The sequence below is a fragment of the Molothrus ater genome, chromosome 2 (assembly GCF_012460135.2).
Source record: "Molothrus ater isolate BHLD 08-10-18 breed brown headed cowbird chromosome 2, BPBGC_Mater_1.1, whole genome shotgun sequence".
NCBI lineage: Eukaryota > Metazoa > Chordata > Aves > Passeriformes > Icteridae > Molothrus > Molothrus ater.
In genome coordinates, this window is record NC_050479.2 from 63,200,687 (window position 1) to 63,219,816 (window position 19,130).

The 19,130-nt window shown below is 38.3% G+C and overlaps 1 protein-coding gene across 1 annotated transcript in view; it reads right to left on the reverse strand.

The window, feature by feature from the left end:
* Positions 1-19,130, reverse strand: part of KPNA3 (karyopherin subunit alpha 3) — a 48,483-nt gene that overhangs the window by 19,188 nt on the left and 10,165 nt on the right. The window contains exons 2-6 of the mRNA XM_036382074.2: positions 9,150-9,194; positions 982-1,071; positions 759-788; positions 621-673; positions 442-537 (exon numbers count right to left, since the gene is read on the reverse strand). Coding sequence (XP_036237967.1) covers positions 442-537; positions 621-673; positions 759-788; positions 982-1,071; positions 9,150-9,194 — 314 coding nt within the window. The remainder of the gene's footprint in view (positions 1-441; positions 538-620; positions 674-758; positions 789-981; positions 1,072-9,149; positions 9,195-19,130) is intronic.

A 19,130-nucleotide genomic window follows, 5' to 3' on the forward strand; every position in this document is an offset into this window, starting at 1 on the left:
AGCAGAGAGCCAGAACGAAACACACCTTGCAGTGAGAAGAAACCAGAAACTTCAGCTAATAATCTTAATGGAAAAGACAAATGTATTCTACAAAAATCCCCTGTTCACAACCAGGCATGTTCTCTGCCTTCACACAAATACACACAAGTCTGTGGCAGGTTTCTTAAAAAAAGCTAGTAAAAGGCTGAAATATTCAAACCCAGTGAGAAATGTAGTAAGATTTTCTCCATTACTTGGATATGCTCAAACATGCTCGAAAAAATTAAATGACATTTCAGTGGCAGAATAAATATTCCTGGAGAACTTGTGATTTATCACCATGGAATGTGATCCACTGTGTCAGATTATATGGTGCTGGAATTCTCAGTTTTGTTTCAAATAATCATTTTTTTCTTAATGCAAATTTCTAGTAACAGTGAAGATTTTTAAAAGAATACTTACTTATCATCCCTTTCTAGGCATTTTACCAGAATTGGTAAAATTCCAGATTTTATTAAGTCATCAATAGGTGGATTTCTGTCACTGGATAGGAGTTTTCTGTGAAATTGAAAGTAAAAGTAAGTAACTTTTATAACAAAAACCATGTATAAATTATGTTTCTGTATCTTTATTTATTTTACCTTGCAGCTTGGACAGCACTCAGTTGGATCACTGGGTTGTCACTTGTGGCATTCTGAAATAAAATTAAAAACACAGTGAAAATTAAAAATGCACAGAACACACCCTTCTAGTTAAAAAAAGAGTTAAATATAACATACCTGCAGTATAGCTTCTAGTGTTACATTTTGCTTGAAAAGAAAAAAAAAGTTTTAGTAATTTTGCTGATAAATTATAACCTTCTTAAACATTTAATACAAGAAAACTTATTTTAACAGTGTATAAGTTCATAAATTTACTTTCAGATAACTGTAAGATAACAGAATTTATTGTTCAGTTACACCACCAAAGTTTTAAAAATAATTCCAGAATCAAGGAACTTACTGCTTTGAAATCAGCATCAACATCAGAATCTTCTAAGCTTTCCTCTTGAGGAACATTTCTTTTTTTCAAAAGATGTTCATCTCTTTTGTTCTGTAAAGAAATGACAAAAAATAAAGCCACTTCTAATGCTTATTAGTACAGGGTGGTGATGCACAATGGACCCTTTCAACATTTAAGTATAGATAAGGTTGCCTTTTTTTAAAGGCATTTGTAGCTGCAAATAGAATTTGCAGTATTTTAGCTGTAACAATCTGGCAGCTTGCTAATCAGACAGATCTACAACAATCCATGACATTTGAATTAATTAAAACTCACACTCTGGGGATCAGTTTTCTAACAGGCATTCACAATACTCATAGCTCTGCATGATATTAACATTTAGCCACACGTAACAGAAGTTCTTTTTCAGTGAAAGATTATTTTTCAGCTAAAACTTGTTTTGAAGCTCCCTGGTCACATCTATTTGCATTTTCTGTGTAAAGTAGCATGCTCCATGCACACTGGCACTTGCAGTATTTCCCACTCATGCTATTAGCCTAAGTTCTGACAAAAAACAAGACATCCTCCAGTCTTAGCTCCTTTAAGGAATTACAAAAGAATAAAATTATCTTTTCAGTGTTAAAATACCCATTTAACATTTCATTTTAACATTCCTAATTTAATGAATTTGAAGACATAAAACAGTACTTTAAAAAGGAAGAAAACAAATCATCAATTGTTTACACTTTTTTACAAATCTAGAACGTATTAAAAGTATTATACCAAAACTGTGAAATGGTCTCTTCTAAATTTTAGACTTTATAATTTGTTTGGTATGTCTAGAGGTACAAAGACAGAAGAGGCAATGGAAGATGATGATACAGTATATATATCTGAACACCTTTTTATATTTGGTTTTGGTTTTTTTATAAGTTAATTAAGATTTAATTCTTTAATGATGCAAAATGTTGAAAAAGCGCAAGAGCTAGCTCTAACATCTAGAAGAAATCTAGTATACTAGCAAGGAAAGGCAAGCTTTTCAGTCTCCAATTATCTGATAAGCACAGTACTCATTAAGAGATTTTATTATACTACACCTGGTTTGTAATACCTAAAAAAGCCTCTAAACAGAATGATGTGAAGGGTCCCCAATATTTTATTTTATGTTATAAAAAACAGCAATTCCTGGTCCAAAATTTCAGGGACTTGTTTACCTTTCAGACATCTTAGAAATAAATTAAAACAAGTTTGAAATCCTCCCAATCAATATCTTTTTCTTTTCAGATAACACAAAGCTAAAACTACAAACAAGCACGAGAATAACCCTTTAATGCAGAAGACAACATATCACAGACTTAGCATAGTTTAATTTTAGTCAAGTTGTAAGAACAGAAACTAGATCCTCAAAGAGTGCACAGACCACCTAGACTGGCTCCAGAGCCGTGCAGTAACAGGCTGCATACACGGAGCACATAGGTGCAGACAAGCATCACAGGAAGTTTGTTGGCAAGTGCATCTGCAGAGAAGGAAGATGGGAAGGAATGGGCAGCCGAGCACCAAGAAAGCAGTGTATGCAGACAAAGTGCATCAGGCAGGAACACATCAACTGATGGATTCAGCAGAAAGACCTGCAGTGTATTTACCTGATTTTCCTACACCAGTCACTGAGCTGAACAAGAGCCTCTCCTGCTCCAGTAAGCCTTCTATACCTGCACACACAACTATCCAACTATCCAATCCTTCAGCACCATGAGAATGCCTCCCAGAATGCGTCCTACTGTTAACCTTAACCAAAACAAGTACCAGTAACAGTCCATATTCTAAGGCCAAGATATTACACCCCCTTAAGAAAGAAAAAGAAATTTCACAGGATATAACTGACCACAGAATAACGCCACAATTTCTGTGAGTGCAGGCAATGTCTTCAGGCCATCAGTGATATGGTGTGATAGGCTCCAGAAAAAATTACCTCAGCCAAGGAAAGAAAGAAGGAGCGACAATGTTCCTGTAGCTACTCACTGTTTGCAGGTGGCTGGGTTGAAAAACAACTGTCAGGACCAAGACAGAAGAGTTTCTACAGCAGCCTGAGGCAGAGAGGCTAGTACTTACTGAGAAGTACTAAAAGTTTCTATCTAATTAGCATTTCTTATAAAGTCAGTGCTCATGAAACCTTTCAGTTCTAAACAGTGTCCCTAAGGCTATTTGAAATATCGTTGTCCATCTGCAAAAGCATCCAATCCCCAGACAACTAAAATGCTCTCTCCAGTAATTTGACAGGCCAATCACTCTCCTACAGAAGGTAAAAGAAGATGATTTGCAGCCTGCCATGGCTTTAAAATGCTTGTATTTGGACGTATTGTAGCAAACTCAAAAAGGTTTTGCCTAACTCAAAGCACCGGCCCCTTCTGCAGGCTCCTGTGGTGAAAATGAAGACAAATGAACATACCTGGATACAGCTGTCCTGTTCAAAGCCTGGTGAGAGAGCCCTTTCAAAAGTAGAAGCATCAGAGTAGAATTCTGATGGTAAAACCTTGTCCCAAACAAAATGCACCAGGTCTCCTTCTAAAGGGAAGATTCTCAACACTGCCTGAACCATGTATACTATGTCCAGTAAGTACAGAAGTTCATAAACAGGTGCTGACTGCTGGTTCTAAGTATTGCCAACATTCTGGTAGAGATCCCACTGCAGCAGCCTACAAAGGGCATTGGTAAACTTGCCAAATGAATAGATAACAGTAATGATACCAGGAGTGCACTTTCTTGTCCAGTTTTTATGACAGATGCCCATCATTTGCTTCACTGACAGTGGGATGGTCAAGCTACACAAACAGCAAGTATTCAAGTCCTGCAGATCCCGGTACTTCTTTTGTTTATCTTCTTAGAAGATGGCCACACAATTAAAAAAAATAAAGACTAATTCAAGGAAGTTCAAATGTTCAAAACCACAATTTAACAGAAGACTCCTTGTGGGTAAAGGGAACATCCTAAAAACTCTGTGCAACACTGAACTTAGTACTAGGGGACATGGCCAATGGGATGCTCTAACAGAACTGGGAAAGGTGTCAAATATGAATTTCTACATATTTTTTCAGCACTGGACACGCCGGAAAGCTCTGTGAAGAGTGCCAGCTGTTGTGAGGTTCCAAGATTAAAAGGGAAAAGAAATTAACAAGAAAATCTTTGCCTGCAGATAACAAATACCATTACAAAATGTTTCTTCAAGTCAGGGGAAAGCTAAATAGGAGCTCAGTAGCCAGTAGACGTTCTTGAGGGACAAAAGTTAACATAATTATGTTTGAGTCTTCTGAGGACAAAAAGCAGAACTTCAAGAAGATTTCAACATTAAAAACTAGAGTTCCTAATGCTAGCCAGTATTAGATATACTCACAGATGACAACAAGCAGCTCTTGCCCCTGCAATTACATCCAAGGAGAGACTAAGGGTTCAAGCCAGTGACGGAGGTAGATTCAGGTTTTCTGGACATCCCTTTTAAGCTACCACTGAGCCCAAGTCAGATTCCAAGATTCTTCTTCAGATAAAGATTTAGCTACAGATACACAATTAGAAGAAGTAGGCACTTCCCTACATTTGAGTTCTGCTAATTCACCTTTGTGACAACACAGAGCCATCATAATGTTCCTGTTCGGTTAGTGCTCATCTGTCTCAGAAAAGGGGCAAATTGACTCAAAAGAAGTAGATAGCAGTGTATGGCCTAAGCATGAATTGCAAAGATTGAGACCTCTTAAGTCAGGGAACAGCAAGATCTCACTCAAATGGATTCAAGCAAATCTCCAAAGAATTTCTTCCTAGCCCTTTTCAACTAAGCCTCTAAAAGAATCCATTAGGAATGTAATTTTCCTCTTAGGGTATTTTTTTTAAATGAATCAGTTGAGGCAGGGTAAATGCAAATTCTTTACCAAGAATTTGTGCTACTAACACTTGATAGTAGCAAATGTTAGGGAAGCCTCCAGAAGAACATACTTATAGTGCTTCAGTGTCCCTGTCATTGTAGTCATTCTTCAAACTGGCAGACTTATATTATGTACTAAAATATGTCCTTTACAGCAAGCAAAAAGCTATACATACACAATGAACTGGAAAAGACACTTAACTGATACAAGTTTTACTGTCCTGAAATGAAGTATTTTCTTTTTCTTGTGGAGTTTCAGACTTACTGAGAATCAGAAAAAGATTTATTTTCCACCCTAGCACTCCCAGCAACATAAAAGACAGATTCCTTTATTCAAAGAGTCTTCTATTTTATTTAGGAGCTATCATGGACATAAGCAATCTTATTTAAGAAAGATCAAAGTAGAAACAAGGACAGTATGCCAGGGAAAGAGGTAAAAAAAGACATATGCCCATGACTCTTTAATCCACCACTTATTTAGCAAATAATTGCTTTGCCTTGCACCAAACTTAATTGGCAATTAAAGCTTTCACGTGCTCATGTCTGTGAGCTCTCAGAGGCAGCTGAGTTTGCCAAGAAAGCTAAAAATAAACCTTGTGAGAGATCATGGAAGTTCTTAGGATTCCAGTTAGCAGGACAGTATCCTGTGTTTCTGCTGAAGTTAGGAGCGCTAAGGCTTCCTTTGAAGGGTGACATCTAACTCAATGACCGTATCATTGACCTGGCTAAGACTGACTACCTTTGTTTAGGCACACAAGTGACCCAAGACAAACTTCATCTTCAGAGAAAGCCAAGCACCCAGAATCAAAGGATGTCTCAAAGCAATGGAGTTACAGGATTCATTTAGATATAGAACCTTAAAATGAATCCTAACCATTGCTCATCTACTATGCCCCTCTAGATTGAGACTAACAGACCAAGCCAATTAATTCCAGGATCCTTGTTACTAACAGAGCAGCCTTCAGGTTTCTGGGATGCTGAAACCAAGTGATAAACACTCTAAATCAGACTTCACCAAGACATTGCACTGAAGAGCTTTATATTCTACATCCTGATGCAGCCTCTACCACCTGACTCTTAAAGTATCAGAACTGACACTGTTATCTGTCAGGAAAGGGAGATGGCTATTGTTTAAGCTCTCAGAGCTGCTGCTGTACAAACAATATAATCAGAGACCAAGACTATCTTTCCAGAAATGTAGTAGATCCACTCTCAAAATGCATAGAACACAAAGCCAATATGGAATCAGTAAAAGGGCATCTGACCCTGGGGAGTGTCATCTGACTGGCTCATGATGCCAACCCATGCCTCAACCTGGAATCCACCAGACTACTGCTACCTTTTCATGTCAGATAGCTTTGCTAATCTTTGTCAATTAAATTCCTAAACAAACAATAAGTGATTGAGAAATAAAAAGCAGGGGAAAAAATAGTTTCTTCCTGAGTAAGAGCTGTGGTGTGAAGACAGTGAATAGAGATAATATATTCTTAAAACAGAATGTGTTGCAAATGCACCTTGATGTCTGTAATTTCAAGAGAATAAACACCTCACACTGATGCATGCTGAAGTTGTTTACTACTGTTCAAAGCCATGATTTTTTATTTATTCCATCTTACTAAACAGAGATGTGAGCAATTTCATCAGATCCATTCATTTAATATTTATATCCACATTGATTCAAAAGACAAACCCATGACTGTGTAGTGCTTCAACTGTACAGATCAAGAATACACTCAATTTGTCTCTTTTCTTCAAAGCCAGGTGTACATGCAGCATCTGGGTAGCTGGGATGAAGAGAACACATCCCTTTCCTTTGAAGAGGCACCAGTGGATTACTAAGCTCATGCCAAAAATTTCCTGATTTTAGCATACTCATGCTAGAGCAGCAGTGTTAACTGTAAAGACTGAAGCGATGATACTACAACTTATCCTTTCCACTGCTGGAACTTGATAAAACATTATCAAAACATATCCTTTAACATTTCAGTCTCAATTCTGTACCAGAAGCAATGGTACAGAATCTCATCTGCCACAGAGTTCCAACTGCAAACCAGTTGCCCACCAGCACCAGCTGAGGTGACACACTGAATTTATTATTAAAGCAGATTTTTTTCTGGTCTCTGCAGTGAAGATGTTTAACCAACATTCAAGAACACCAATTCCTGCATTTAAGAGTGCTGCAACTGCTGTTCACTCTTGATTTACAGTCTGACCTACATCCAGTGCTCAGGCTTCTCCTCTAAATGTGTAACTGATCTTTGCATGTGCAGTTTTCAGGGAGAAGTCACTGGCAGCTCATAGGCTTCCTCCTCATTTTCACTCACATATTACTGGCACATGCTGGATTCCTTCCACACAGGATAATATCTTGCCTTAAGTGTCTGACTTGCTCCCCCACCATGCTTCTGTAATAAACTGGCCTTGAAATTGTGACCTGTTACAAAAACCAATTAAAAGAACTAATTTAAAATTAAAACTCCCACTTTGCACTGCAAAGTTCTCTTCCAAGATTGCACAGGAATGCTCACATTCCATCTCAATTTAATAAGATGTATAAGGATATGCTGCATTAGTTAAGCCATCTTTTACAGGTTTGCTTTGCTAGCAGGCACAGGCTGCCCAAGTGCAACGAATGACTTTTCCCAGTACAGATTTCACAGTTACACAGCAAGTTTTACACCATTTCTGAACAAAGAGGGCCTCTAACATGTCACCATAAACTTCCACTGCTGATCATTTTCCAGTCTTCTGAGTCAAATTAGATTTCTTTGACTAATTATTATAGTCTCAGGATGAATCTTAGAAATGTTTATAGTTTATATTGTAATGAGATAGAGAAGTTTTTCTGTAAGACCTGAAAAAATAAAGTCCCTTTTTCCAAGAGGAACAGAAGGATCCCAGGAAAATACTAGTACAAGATTTTTTTCGTTGCTCCTACATAATCAGGTGATAAGTGCAGACAAAATTTCTCAAAAGTCAAGCTAATTTCCATCAACATAGTTTCTCTTTACAAAGCCTTCACTTTGATTTTAGCAAGTATTTTGTCTTCTCAGTTTGCCAATAATGAAAACATAAGACAGAATTTGATGAGTGTGCACTTCTAAGCAAGCACTACTCAAACTGTCAAGGATTCAACTGGCAAACTGGAGATAAGCATCAAATGGGAGACCAAAAGGAGTTTGGGCTATATTGAGAATATTCAAACCAAATACTTATCAGATCATTAATGAAACTAATAGAAAATACAGGTTATACCAAGTTGGAGAAGCCTGGAAACATACTGGGGAACAAAATGGGAAAGCCTGGAAAAAGCAGATGTAATTCAGGAGACAGAAGTCAATTGTAAAAAAAAATCTGCATTTATTCAACTATGCAAACAAAACAACTATATTTGCTTTGTGGTATCTTAAGAAGTGTACAAAGCATACACAGACTGTGTGCCTGTCAACAGCATACTTAGTATAAAGAGGAATACAGTATCAGGAACTGGTTTTCACTATTCCATTTAAAACTCAGCTGCAGCCTGCATCCTTTCAGATTTCCAGACTTCCAGAAAAATTCGGGCAATTTGGATCTAAGAAGCAGCAACAAGTCAAATCTAGGAAAGAGAGTGTTCAAGAAAAGGGTGAAGAACTGAATCTGTCTCAACAGGATAAAGGTAAAGGGGCCAGTATGAAGTCCTCAAATACACTGAAGGTACCCAAAAGCAAATAAAAGTTTACCCTTTCTCTTTGAGGTGCTGAGAAAGGCAGTTGGAAGAGTTATGAAAGATGAGGGTGTAACAAATGTTCTAATTAGGCAGAGCAGTAAACCAGATCAGCTCTCATACTCATGATCTTTCCAGCCATACTGACATTTACCCAATACAGCCAAAATCTGACCCCCAAATTAACTCCCTTTACAGCATGGAAGCAATAATTTTCAGATAAACAAGATAAATTAACAACCTCACTTTCTAAATGCTAAAGCTCTCCTTTTTCCCGTTCAGAGATTTTAAACATTTGAACAGCTGAGAGTTCCACTGTAATAACTGGTACAGAAACTGAATATGGATTATTTCCAAGTGATACACTGGAGTAAAGCAGTACTGTTCTGTTGTACTGAGCTTCACAAATTGGAGAAGAAAAATAAATTAGAATCCACAGTTAGTATTTACCAAATTTGCACCTTTTCTATATAAGTTTGGGGCTATATAGCAAAGCTTATGGAAAAATATTTATTTAAGATACCAGAGCACTTTTAGCAAAGCAACACAGTTGATAATGAAAAGCAGACTCACCTTCCGCAATTCAATTGTAACTTCATTCCTGTGTCTTCTCATAGTCTGTTAAAAAAAAAAAAAGTATGTCAAGAAAGTAGTATTCTGTTTGGAATCAGCTGTTTCTAGGTTAAAAAAGTGCAGTTATTCATCAAAAGACATGGAAAACTGTGCATAATTTATAACTCAATCTTTTCTAGGAGGATGCACATATTTTTTGTGATGTTTTGCTTCGGTTGTGGGTTTTGTTTGTTTGTTTGCTTGAGTTGTTATCTTTTTTTTATCATACACCTTACAGATAGCTTTTACCACAACAAGTATCCCAAAGGTACAAAATATCAACTTCCCATGGAGTTTTCACTAGAATGATTCTCCAGGTGTTTTCACTGAAATGACTCTCCAGGTGTTTATATGCGCAGACCATAGGCAGCAGTAAATCCAGGTTTCTCATATTCTCATATCAGACCATCTCATATTCCCATATAATCACATTCACAACCTAAACACATAACCTATACTAGTTCTCTGGCCAAAATCAATCATGACTGAGCTCTATGCAACAAGACCGATCAGGCTTGCAGAAAAAGGAAACAAAGTAGTACAGTGGTACTGAGTCTCCTTAGGATCTGTAGCTGAAACACTACAAAGGAAAACCAGCCCACAAGCATCTCAGCTCCTTAAAGATACTGCGCACTCCGAACGCATTCCTGACAATGCTGCTGCACCTCTCAGATAAGACAGACCAGAAGATTGAAAAAGAATTTAGCCTACTGAAGGCAATCTCCTTAGGTTCATTCAACTATCAGTGGAAAAGACATGTACCATCAGAATGCAATTCAAAGGAGAACAGGACTGGATGACTGCTGCAGTCCAGCAAGATCACCCACACTAACTAAAATTAGCCTTTTAAAATACTTTCTATGTCCTATCCTTGCTACTGACCTTCACTGCCACTATCATGTTCCTTTTGAGTTAGGGCAAATAACTCCCTGAGCAAAAAAGTTACCAGTGAAGACCAGCAATAAACAGTAAACACCAGCACTCCCCATCAGCCACCTAAGAAAACACCAAACATGCTAAAGATGAAACACAGATAGAAAAAATGAGCGGATTTCACACCATGAATATATACAGGACAGAACTACAATAGCTTCACTGCTCTCAGCCAGGTTGCACAGCAGTGCCATGGGCAGGGGTGCTGCTCACTAGACCAGCTTGCTCAGAGCCCCATCCAGCCTGGCCTTGATCACTGCCAGGGATGGGGCAACTTCTCTGGACAACCTGTGCCTCAGGTTCTTACTTCATCCTCAGTAAAGAATCTCCCTGACATCTAATATAAACCTACCCTCTTTCAATTTAAAAACACTGTCCCTTGTCCTCTCGCTACCTGCCCATATAAACACCCTCTCTCCCTCCTTTTGTAAGCCCCCTTAAGGTACTGGAAGGCTGCAATGAGGTCTCCCTGAAGCTGTCTCATCTCCATTATGAAATTCATCAAATTCTCCATGAAATTCATTACCTTGGGATCACTTGAGAGTAAGAAAGGCTTGTCTTCCTGCCCACTGCTTGATTAACCAGCTCACTCATGTAAACATGGACAAAATGCTCCTTTTACATCTACAGGGTTGAACTCTAAACAAAATAAGTCCTCATCACTGTAAGAGGACACCAGCACTACAGCATCCACCAGAACTGCAGGTTATTTCCCCCTCTCATCATTTTGGTAAACCCTTTGCTTTGATACTTGTGACCATCTGAGCCTGCTGCAACAGCTCAGTATGATAGGGACTGGATAGCTGGGGAATGGGAGGGCATTGTATAGGTTCATTTGCCTGAACAAAGAACCCAAGAAGTCATCATATGCAACTAGCAAGACCAGTCATTAAAATTTCTTGTTTTATTAGAACTTTATATTTGAATAATCTTAATAACTGTGTCAAATTTAAGAAAACCATATAGCCTGAAGTTTTTCAACACTTCTTCCCCATGACAGCTGCCTCCCAGTCCTAAAGGGGATACAAGAGAGCTGGAAAGGGGCTTTTTACCAGAGCATGGAGTGATAGGACAAGGGGGAATGGCTTTCAGCTGAAAGAGGGCAGGTTTAGACTAGACATTAGGAGACATTCTTTACTGTGAGGTGGTAAGGCAGTGGCACAGTCTTCCCAGAAAAGTTGTGAATGTTCCAACCCTGGAATTGTTCAAGACCAAGTGGGATGAGGCTTTGAACAAGCTGGTCTTGTGGAAGGTACTCTTGCCTATGGCAGGAGCGTTGGAACTGGATCTCCAAGGCTCCTTTCCACTCACGTCATTCCATGATTCTGTAACTGCATTTCAATAAAAAATGTAACTAAACAATGCTGTAAAATCTCCTTTTCTTGATCATTCTGTGTTATAAACACCAAAACTCTTTACTGAACATTTCACTAGCAACACCATCCCACCTTCCCCTAAAATCTCACCTTTATTCCTACTCATCTTAAATTTTGAGTTTGAGGTGTACCCTATCATAATCAGTCAACTCAAATGTCCACTAGAATTTTCCTCTCCAAACTCCAATATTGCACATGCCAAATTTGAAGTCTCAGTGATTTAACTGATGCAAGGCACAATTTACTTTTAGATTTACTCCCTACCTACAATTTACTCATTTGGCTATGCAAGAATACTCTAGAACATTTATACTGAACAGAGAAAGAGAGAGACTAAATCTCAAGTTCTTTAGAAGATCATGGTAACATTTATCACCTATCATTCTTCTGGAAGCAGGGCAGATTTAAGGAATACTATATGTTGGGCTCAGCAGTTCAGCAGTTTGATATTTCTGGTTTAGAAAAAACCCAAATACAGGGCAGTCCCAGGCAAGACATTACTACTCATTTCATCAATTTACTCTAAAACCTTCTCTAACAATATTTTAGTAACAATAAAGACAGTTACTCAAGAGTCAGCCAACCCTAAAGTCTCCATTGGGAAGACTCCAAGCTTCTTTCTAAGGGCAAATAATTCACTCAGATTTTCCATTAGGGTTTTATCTTTGTTTCATGCTTCCATTACTTCAGCCTGTCTGATTCTACCCTATTACAAATCTGTCTCAATATTTTTTTACTCTTTCTTCTTTTTTATCAAGTTGATCTTCAAAATATTTCACTACTCCATTACACACAGTTTTCACAATCAATGTACAAAAATCTCCCATCTTTTCCTCATTTAGAGAGCTACCACTCTTTAGAAAGATTCATAAAAAAGTTATCACCTCTGAAGACATTTTTGTTTTCCAGTACCACACATTTTTTGAGCTCTAATTCTCTTTAGGCAATCTCCATATTACCTGGGTTTTATCCTTTTAGGTGTTCTTTTGTATTTCATTTTAAACCTACTATGAGTGTTTTCTCTTTAAAGCAGCTCTGGTACTTTTTACCTTCCTCCTTTTAAAGGCAGTACAGGTTGATAAGTGGGATACCAGTTTTAACTCCATGGAACCAATGACTGTTACTAAACAGTTTAGTGCCCCCCACTAAACTAAGGGCTCCCAGTCTTCATGCTCCCAGGGCTCTCCTGCTGGCACAGCATCTTTTTAAAAAAAGTCCGTTTGTCAGGGTCATCAAGATCACCAAGAATCAGTGATACAATGCTGGGGCTAGAGACTTCCTACAAGCACATGGGACTGAAGTTCCCAAAGAGCCTGTGGTGCATTCTGGCAGTTAAACTTGGCTGCCATGGCTGGATCATGATCAGTGCTCCTTGCTTGAAGTCTGCTGACACTACTTCTAACCAACACTTTGTGTCCCTGACACATGACATGACCACTGCATATCAACGTGTTTAATCCCATGGGTTCCACTTAATTCATACTTGTCAATTGTGGCAATTACAGACTGTACGTACAGGAAAAACACATGAATGCACTTCACATTGGCTTGATTACCTAATTTTATTCATGCTTCTTACTGGGGATTTCTCCAGACTGTTGCCCAGCTTGATTTTCTCCTCTTTACCACTGGTGCTGATACACTAGTGACAGACTGCTCCATGGTAAGACTCCGAATGTCCACAATCTAGTCATCCTTACCTTGAAAGACCTAAAATATATTTCAGCTTCATCCAATTACAAGAAATGCAGGTACACATATAGCACCATATTCTGCATACTCTTGCTGGACTTTTGGAAGTTTTAAAATAAAACTTGCAGACCAAAAGGCACAATTTCCAATCTTATCTGGTAGGGTCAGTGAGGAGAGTGGGACAGGATAGGACAGGAAGACTGACCAAGCCCAGATTTTACTCCCCAAAAACCAGACCTAAATGATTCAGATAATTTTTTGTCCTGATTTGCCATTTCTTGAAAGTATTTAAAGCTTGTGTTTCAGATGAACCATTTTAGAAATACAGCAGGTCATCAGCACCTTCCTACAGCCTCAGAAGAGACACAAATATTATAGTGCAATAGCATATAAAAGAAGCAGTCTTAAGAACCACTGCTAGTCTCCCTTCAAGGAATCATTACCACTGTAAGCAGAATAAGATGCTTTTACACAACCTGCAAGACCCAGCATGTAGGGGACTGAGAGGTATTTACAAGGGATTTATACCCTAGTAGAAAGGCTAAACATTTTCCCCAGCTATTACATGTCAGATAAAACAGAGAGAAGAGATTAAATTATTCTGCAACTTAACCCAGGATTCATTCCCAGGTTCCAGGCTGGGAGGACATCTGCTGAAGTTTATAGATACCACACCAACTGAAGTCTAGCAAGAGGTTACCAATGGATCTAAAACAGGGTTTGACATCCACAGCTTCTGACTATGATCACATCTCAACATAATGAGCTCAAACAAGTAACTTCATGGAACACTGAAACAGCACATCTCAACACTAACCCCCAAGCTAAGGCTGAACTGTTTCACAGGATAAAAAAATAACAGTCTCCAAGTCTCTGACAGGGAAAATACGGCACAGGCAAAATCCTACAAATCACAAAATGATGACAGCTGCAGCATCTGAACCATGAGGACACCCTAAACACAAGGTATTAATGCACCGTGCACTGAGTGCAAACAGTAAAAATGAGTAACTGCCAGTCAGCAGTAAGAAATAAGAACACAACACTTATCAAGCCGTGCTACAACATTACATCTCAATTGTTATACATGACTCAAGGCAGACTTAAGTCGTAAGGCTTTTGTAACAAGAGATTTCTTCTCCCTAGTTCAACATATGTAAGGAACAATTATTTACCAGTATGTTTGACAGGCTGACATGACCACAGTAATTCACCAAGTTAAGTCTTGTTACAAGTCAAAAGTAGATGTTGAGCAGTATTTCTAATTTCAAATTCCTCAGCATTTTGTTATTTTATAAAATAAAGCATAAAAAACCCCAAAAGATCTGCTAGGTGTTGTTGGATAAATCAGTGTTTCACTTCTACACTGAATTTCTAAATATTCTTCCAAAGTCAGACACAGTTACCTATGAAGAATCACTCCTTATCACCTTGAAGGAAAAATAATTCCTAGTTCTCTCAAATCTGAAATTAATTTCATATGCCAAAAAAGAAAATCACTGCACACATTAGGGTTGTTGTGTTAAGGGCTGCAAGGGAACTTTGTTTCACTGTGATACAAAAAAGCCAAGAGATTTAAGAGACACTAGACCTTGAGGAAAAAAAAGAGGAAAAGAATACCACGGTCCCTGTAAAACTGCTTTTGACACACTCAATGGGCAGAAGGAACACAGAATACAGCTGTACTCATCAGATCAGTGTTTCAGATCTCTCAACAAGGGTGGCATCTCTCTCAACAAGATGACAAAAAACTCAAAAGTTCAGTTTCAGCCACCTGAGGTGAAGGGAAATGTCTTCCTTATTTTTCAGTTGATACTTGTTTTAAGATAGAACACAAAACTGCATCGAACTCTTGATATCAAAAATCAATGGCCTCTGAAATTCTGAATTATCAGCATAAGCTGTACCACCAGCTATAAATAATTCAAAGAATTATTTTTCAAATATTTGGAAGCCCTTTACCGAACCATACACACTGCACAAGTACCATTTGTGAAATTGCATATGAGATGTACAGAATGTACGTGCTCATTACATGTTAAAGAGCCAACACCACTCCTATCACACTGCCACTTGGTGCCTTATCACAAGCCATGCAGACCTTTCTGGAAAAAAAGGATTACTTTCAAGTGTTGAATAACTTGAGATTCTATGGAGGTAAGTCCAACAAGCTTTTCAAGCCTTTGTTTAACATAAAAACTATTTAATGCATAATACATTAAACTACTTGAAAAGGCAACCCATATAGCCTCTGTAGACTAAAAAAGAAAATAAATTTCAAGGAACCCCAAAACCAATCAGCTGTACTTGTACATGAGAACAAGATAACATTTTTCAAACTCCTCTGTAGCAAATACATAAAGTGGTGTACTGGGGCGGGGGAGGAAACGGGACAAAAACCCAAACCCTACTATAGTTACACAAGGTTGCAGGGGGGAAAAAAAAAAATCAAGCTAATCCAAAAGGATAAAAATCACACCTTAGACAAAGTAGACAGAGTAGTCATCCATTTATGACACAATGTTTTAAAACAATGTTACTACTTTAAGCAACTAAATCTCATCCACAATTAAATAGGAATACTGGTCTTAGGGTTTCTGTTAATTTTAAGTTTCTACTTCATATCTAAAAATCAATCTTAATTGACCATAAACACTTTGAAGTCCCTTAAGTATATCACTTCTGGAGTCACAGAATTCTGGACACTTGGTAAGATTACTTCATCCCCAGTTACAGTAGAAATCAGCAAACCAAAACTATTTAAATATGTGGGTGGTACAAAATGAAATGTAATGACCTGACCTTCTGACTAGTTGTACGCTGAGATACAGAATCCTTAAACAAAGTTAAAAATTAAGTTTCATGTACAGAGTGCTTAATAATGTAGATTTGCTGCACAGAAAAAAATAATAAAATGCTGCAACAGTAAGTGGTATGAATTTTAATAATTTTAACTACTTTTAGCTATACCAATTGTGTCAGAAGGAAGACTAAAGCATAACCAGCATCTACAACTAAAAATCTATCTACCATTGTAACAACAACATAGGGAGCTCAGTGTGGTGCTCATCCTGAGCATCCACCTCATTAAGTGAGAATTAAGTGGGATACCTCAACAGTGTCAACTTTTAATCAACACATTTAGACCACTTCCATTACAATTTCAGCAAGCAAGTCCACAAACCATCAGAAATTAAGAGGGAGGAAGCAGATGTTTTTACCCAGGCAGCACGTCACTACTGCCAGCTGCCCCACAACCAGCTAGCTGCCTACTCCCACTCTCCTGCAGGCCAGCCAGCAATATCAGCCTTAAGCTAGCTCATGGCAGTGGGAAAGCCAGCACCATCTTGACAAGACTCATGCTTTAAGTTTTAGCTTTCATATTTTTCAGATTCTGTACCGCATTAGCACATAACTCTGAACTTTATATAAAGTGTTACCAAGTTCTCTTCACAGTTTAGACAAAACAATCCTTATCCAGCCTGAGAACCAGGACACTGTTGCAGCTTCAGGCCCCAAAAATGTAAACAACAGTGAGCTGAGGAGAGCAGTCTGGGAGGATGGGACTTCACAACCTGAAGCTGTAATTGGACAATTAACCCCAATATGTAATGGACCAAAGTTATAAAAGTGTGAAAACTCGGGACCCAGCATCCATCTTGGGTGGAGCCACGACTGGGCTCTTGCACTGCCCAAGGTGTATCCTATGAGGGCCTTTTAATAAATACCTACTTTATCCCTTTAACACTGTCTAGCCTCTGTTCTAGGTAGCCTCACAAGGCATCAAGATGAACAACACACCTCAATGTCAGCTTTGGCTATCCTGTGGATACACAAGTTATGTTTCCGGGAACTTTAGTAAGATATGCACTTAATTCCTTTGAAAATTCAGCTATTAAATTGAGAGCACAAATCCACTGACCAATTCTAATTTCTCTGAATCTACAAACATCATTAAATTCTTTACTTCTGCTTTTGTCTCTCAACATTACAGAAACAGATCTCAGAAAATCAGAAGTTACATGCTTAGAGGAAAGAGCTACCCTGAACACATAGCCGGGTTAGTAAAGCAGCTTGATTAAACATATAGGGAGCCCAACCAGCTTAGCATTTGCAAGTCAGTTCTAGACTACTTCCACCTGCCTAACCAAAAGAAAAATCTGGCCCAGTTCCAACAGCTGGATTGGATGTAACTAATGCCTTCCCCCTTGCATGTGAGCATATCCTTGAGTACAATTTTTATATTTCACAACATAGGTGTGGGTGCAAGACAATAAAAGGTGATGTTTGTATAGAGGAAGTAAACACCAATCTTCACTAGAAATTGCTTTACTGACCTTTTTTCCCTATTCCTTCCCTGACACCTCTTCAAAAATACGAAATACTGCAATGCACATGAAAATGCAGAAGCCTCACAAGCCAGGCTGATTTGGGGCAGGAAAAAACCCCATCAAAATGCTTGTTTGTATACAATTGATGAGATGATTAGATTGTCAGCTGCCTATCTTTGGTTAAATCAGAAGCTAAATATTCCCAACTTGCATAGGCTAGGCGTATAATTAGTACGTGTAAAGTTGAGGCCTAAACTGACGATATTCTACTTGTTCTGATAACAGCTGGCTTCAGATAAAAACAAAGACTAAGAACACTGACAGGAGGTGACACTGCTGTTCTACCTGTTCACACCTTCAAAGTGTATATCCCTTACCCAAGAATTGCAAGTATCTCACAATACAGGAGAGAAGAATTCTGGGATAGCATAATGATAATCTGAATGCAACTACTTAATCACAATTGGAGGAATTAAAACCAATGATTCTCTGTACACCAATCCCATCTAGTTCTTTTGGACATACAAAAAAATTTGACCTCCATGCCAAGTAAACCAAATGTTTAGTCCAAATTAACCCTTCTAGCTAGGTTATTCCCTTACTCACCAGCATCATGGATTACCCATCTTTTCTCCCCTAACCAGTGTATGTTCTAGGCAGACTCTTCTTCCCCAAGCCTTATTTTGAGACTTACCTAATTACCAAGTACTCCTATATAAAGTTCCCAATTGTCCTTCTAAGAAAAAAAAAAAAAAAAAAAAAGGGGATTTTTTCCCCAGTTGTATAGACTACAAAGTTAGAACAACTTCACTTTTCACTTCTGGCTTTGTTATCATAGCTCCACATTAAATTATGCTGACCCAGTTAAAAATGCAGGCAGGGGGCATGGATTCCACAGTAAAAAGCAGCCAAACAAACTTAAAATGTGTTTGTACCTTGATCTGATACTCCAAGACACTTTTATTTCATTTGATTACTATTTGACCTAAAAGGTATTTGCTCTTCTTTTAGGTAAACATTCTATTATTTTGCAGAAGGTATTAAAACTTAGTTGAGATTTCCTGTGTGCTGCAGGACCATAATATTTTAAATCTTCCTTCTGGCTTGTAACATTTAACACCGTACTAGGTACAAAAGGAGCAGAGTGCAGTGTTTATGCTACTTGTATCTTATGCCATGATTTGTCTGGAACCTAAGTTCCTCAGGGTTAATAAAGGCCACTAAAAGAAAACTAGTTCTTTTGCAGTTAGAGATGCCACACTTTTTTCTAAAATCCCCAGTTTGGGGTGCCTGAAATTAAGCCCAGCCGCCTTCTGTTAACTAGTCTGTGGCAAGATAATTCAGGTATCTGAACATGGCTAGCCTCAGCAAACTGGATGAATGAGAGATCTACTGTAACTCTTTTACTTAGTGGAGGGTAATGAGTCACTGAAGGCAGATTCTCATGCCAGTATTGAAAGCCACAAACCTCCAATTATTACTGCTCATGATGCTGACCCACCTGAAAGCCCTGTGGAAGCAGACAGAGCTGCCCATTCACATTGTCTGCTTCTAGTGCTCCAAAAGATCTTAGCAGAAAAGCAATTGCTATGTTTATTTATTACCAGCTC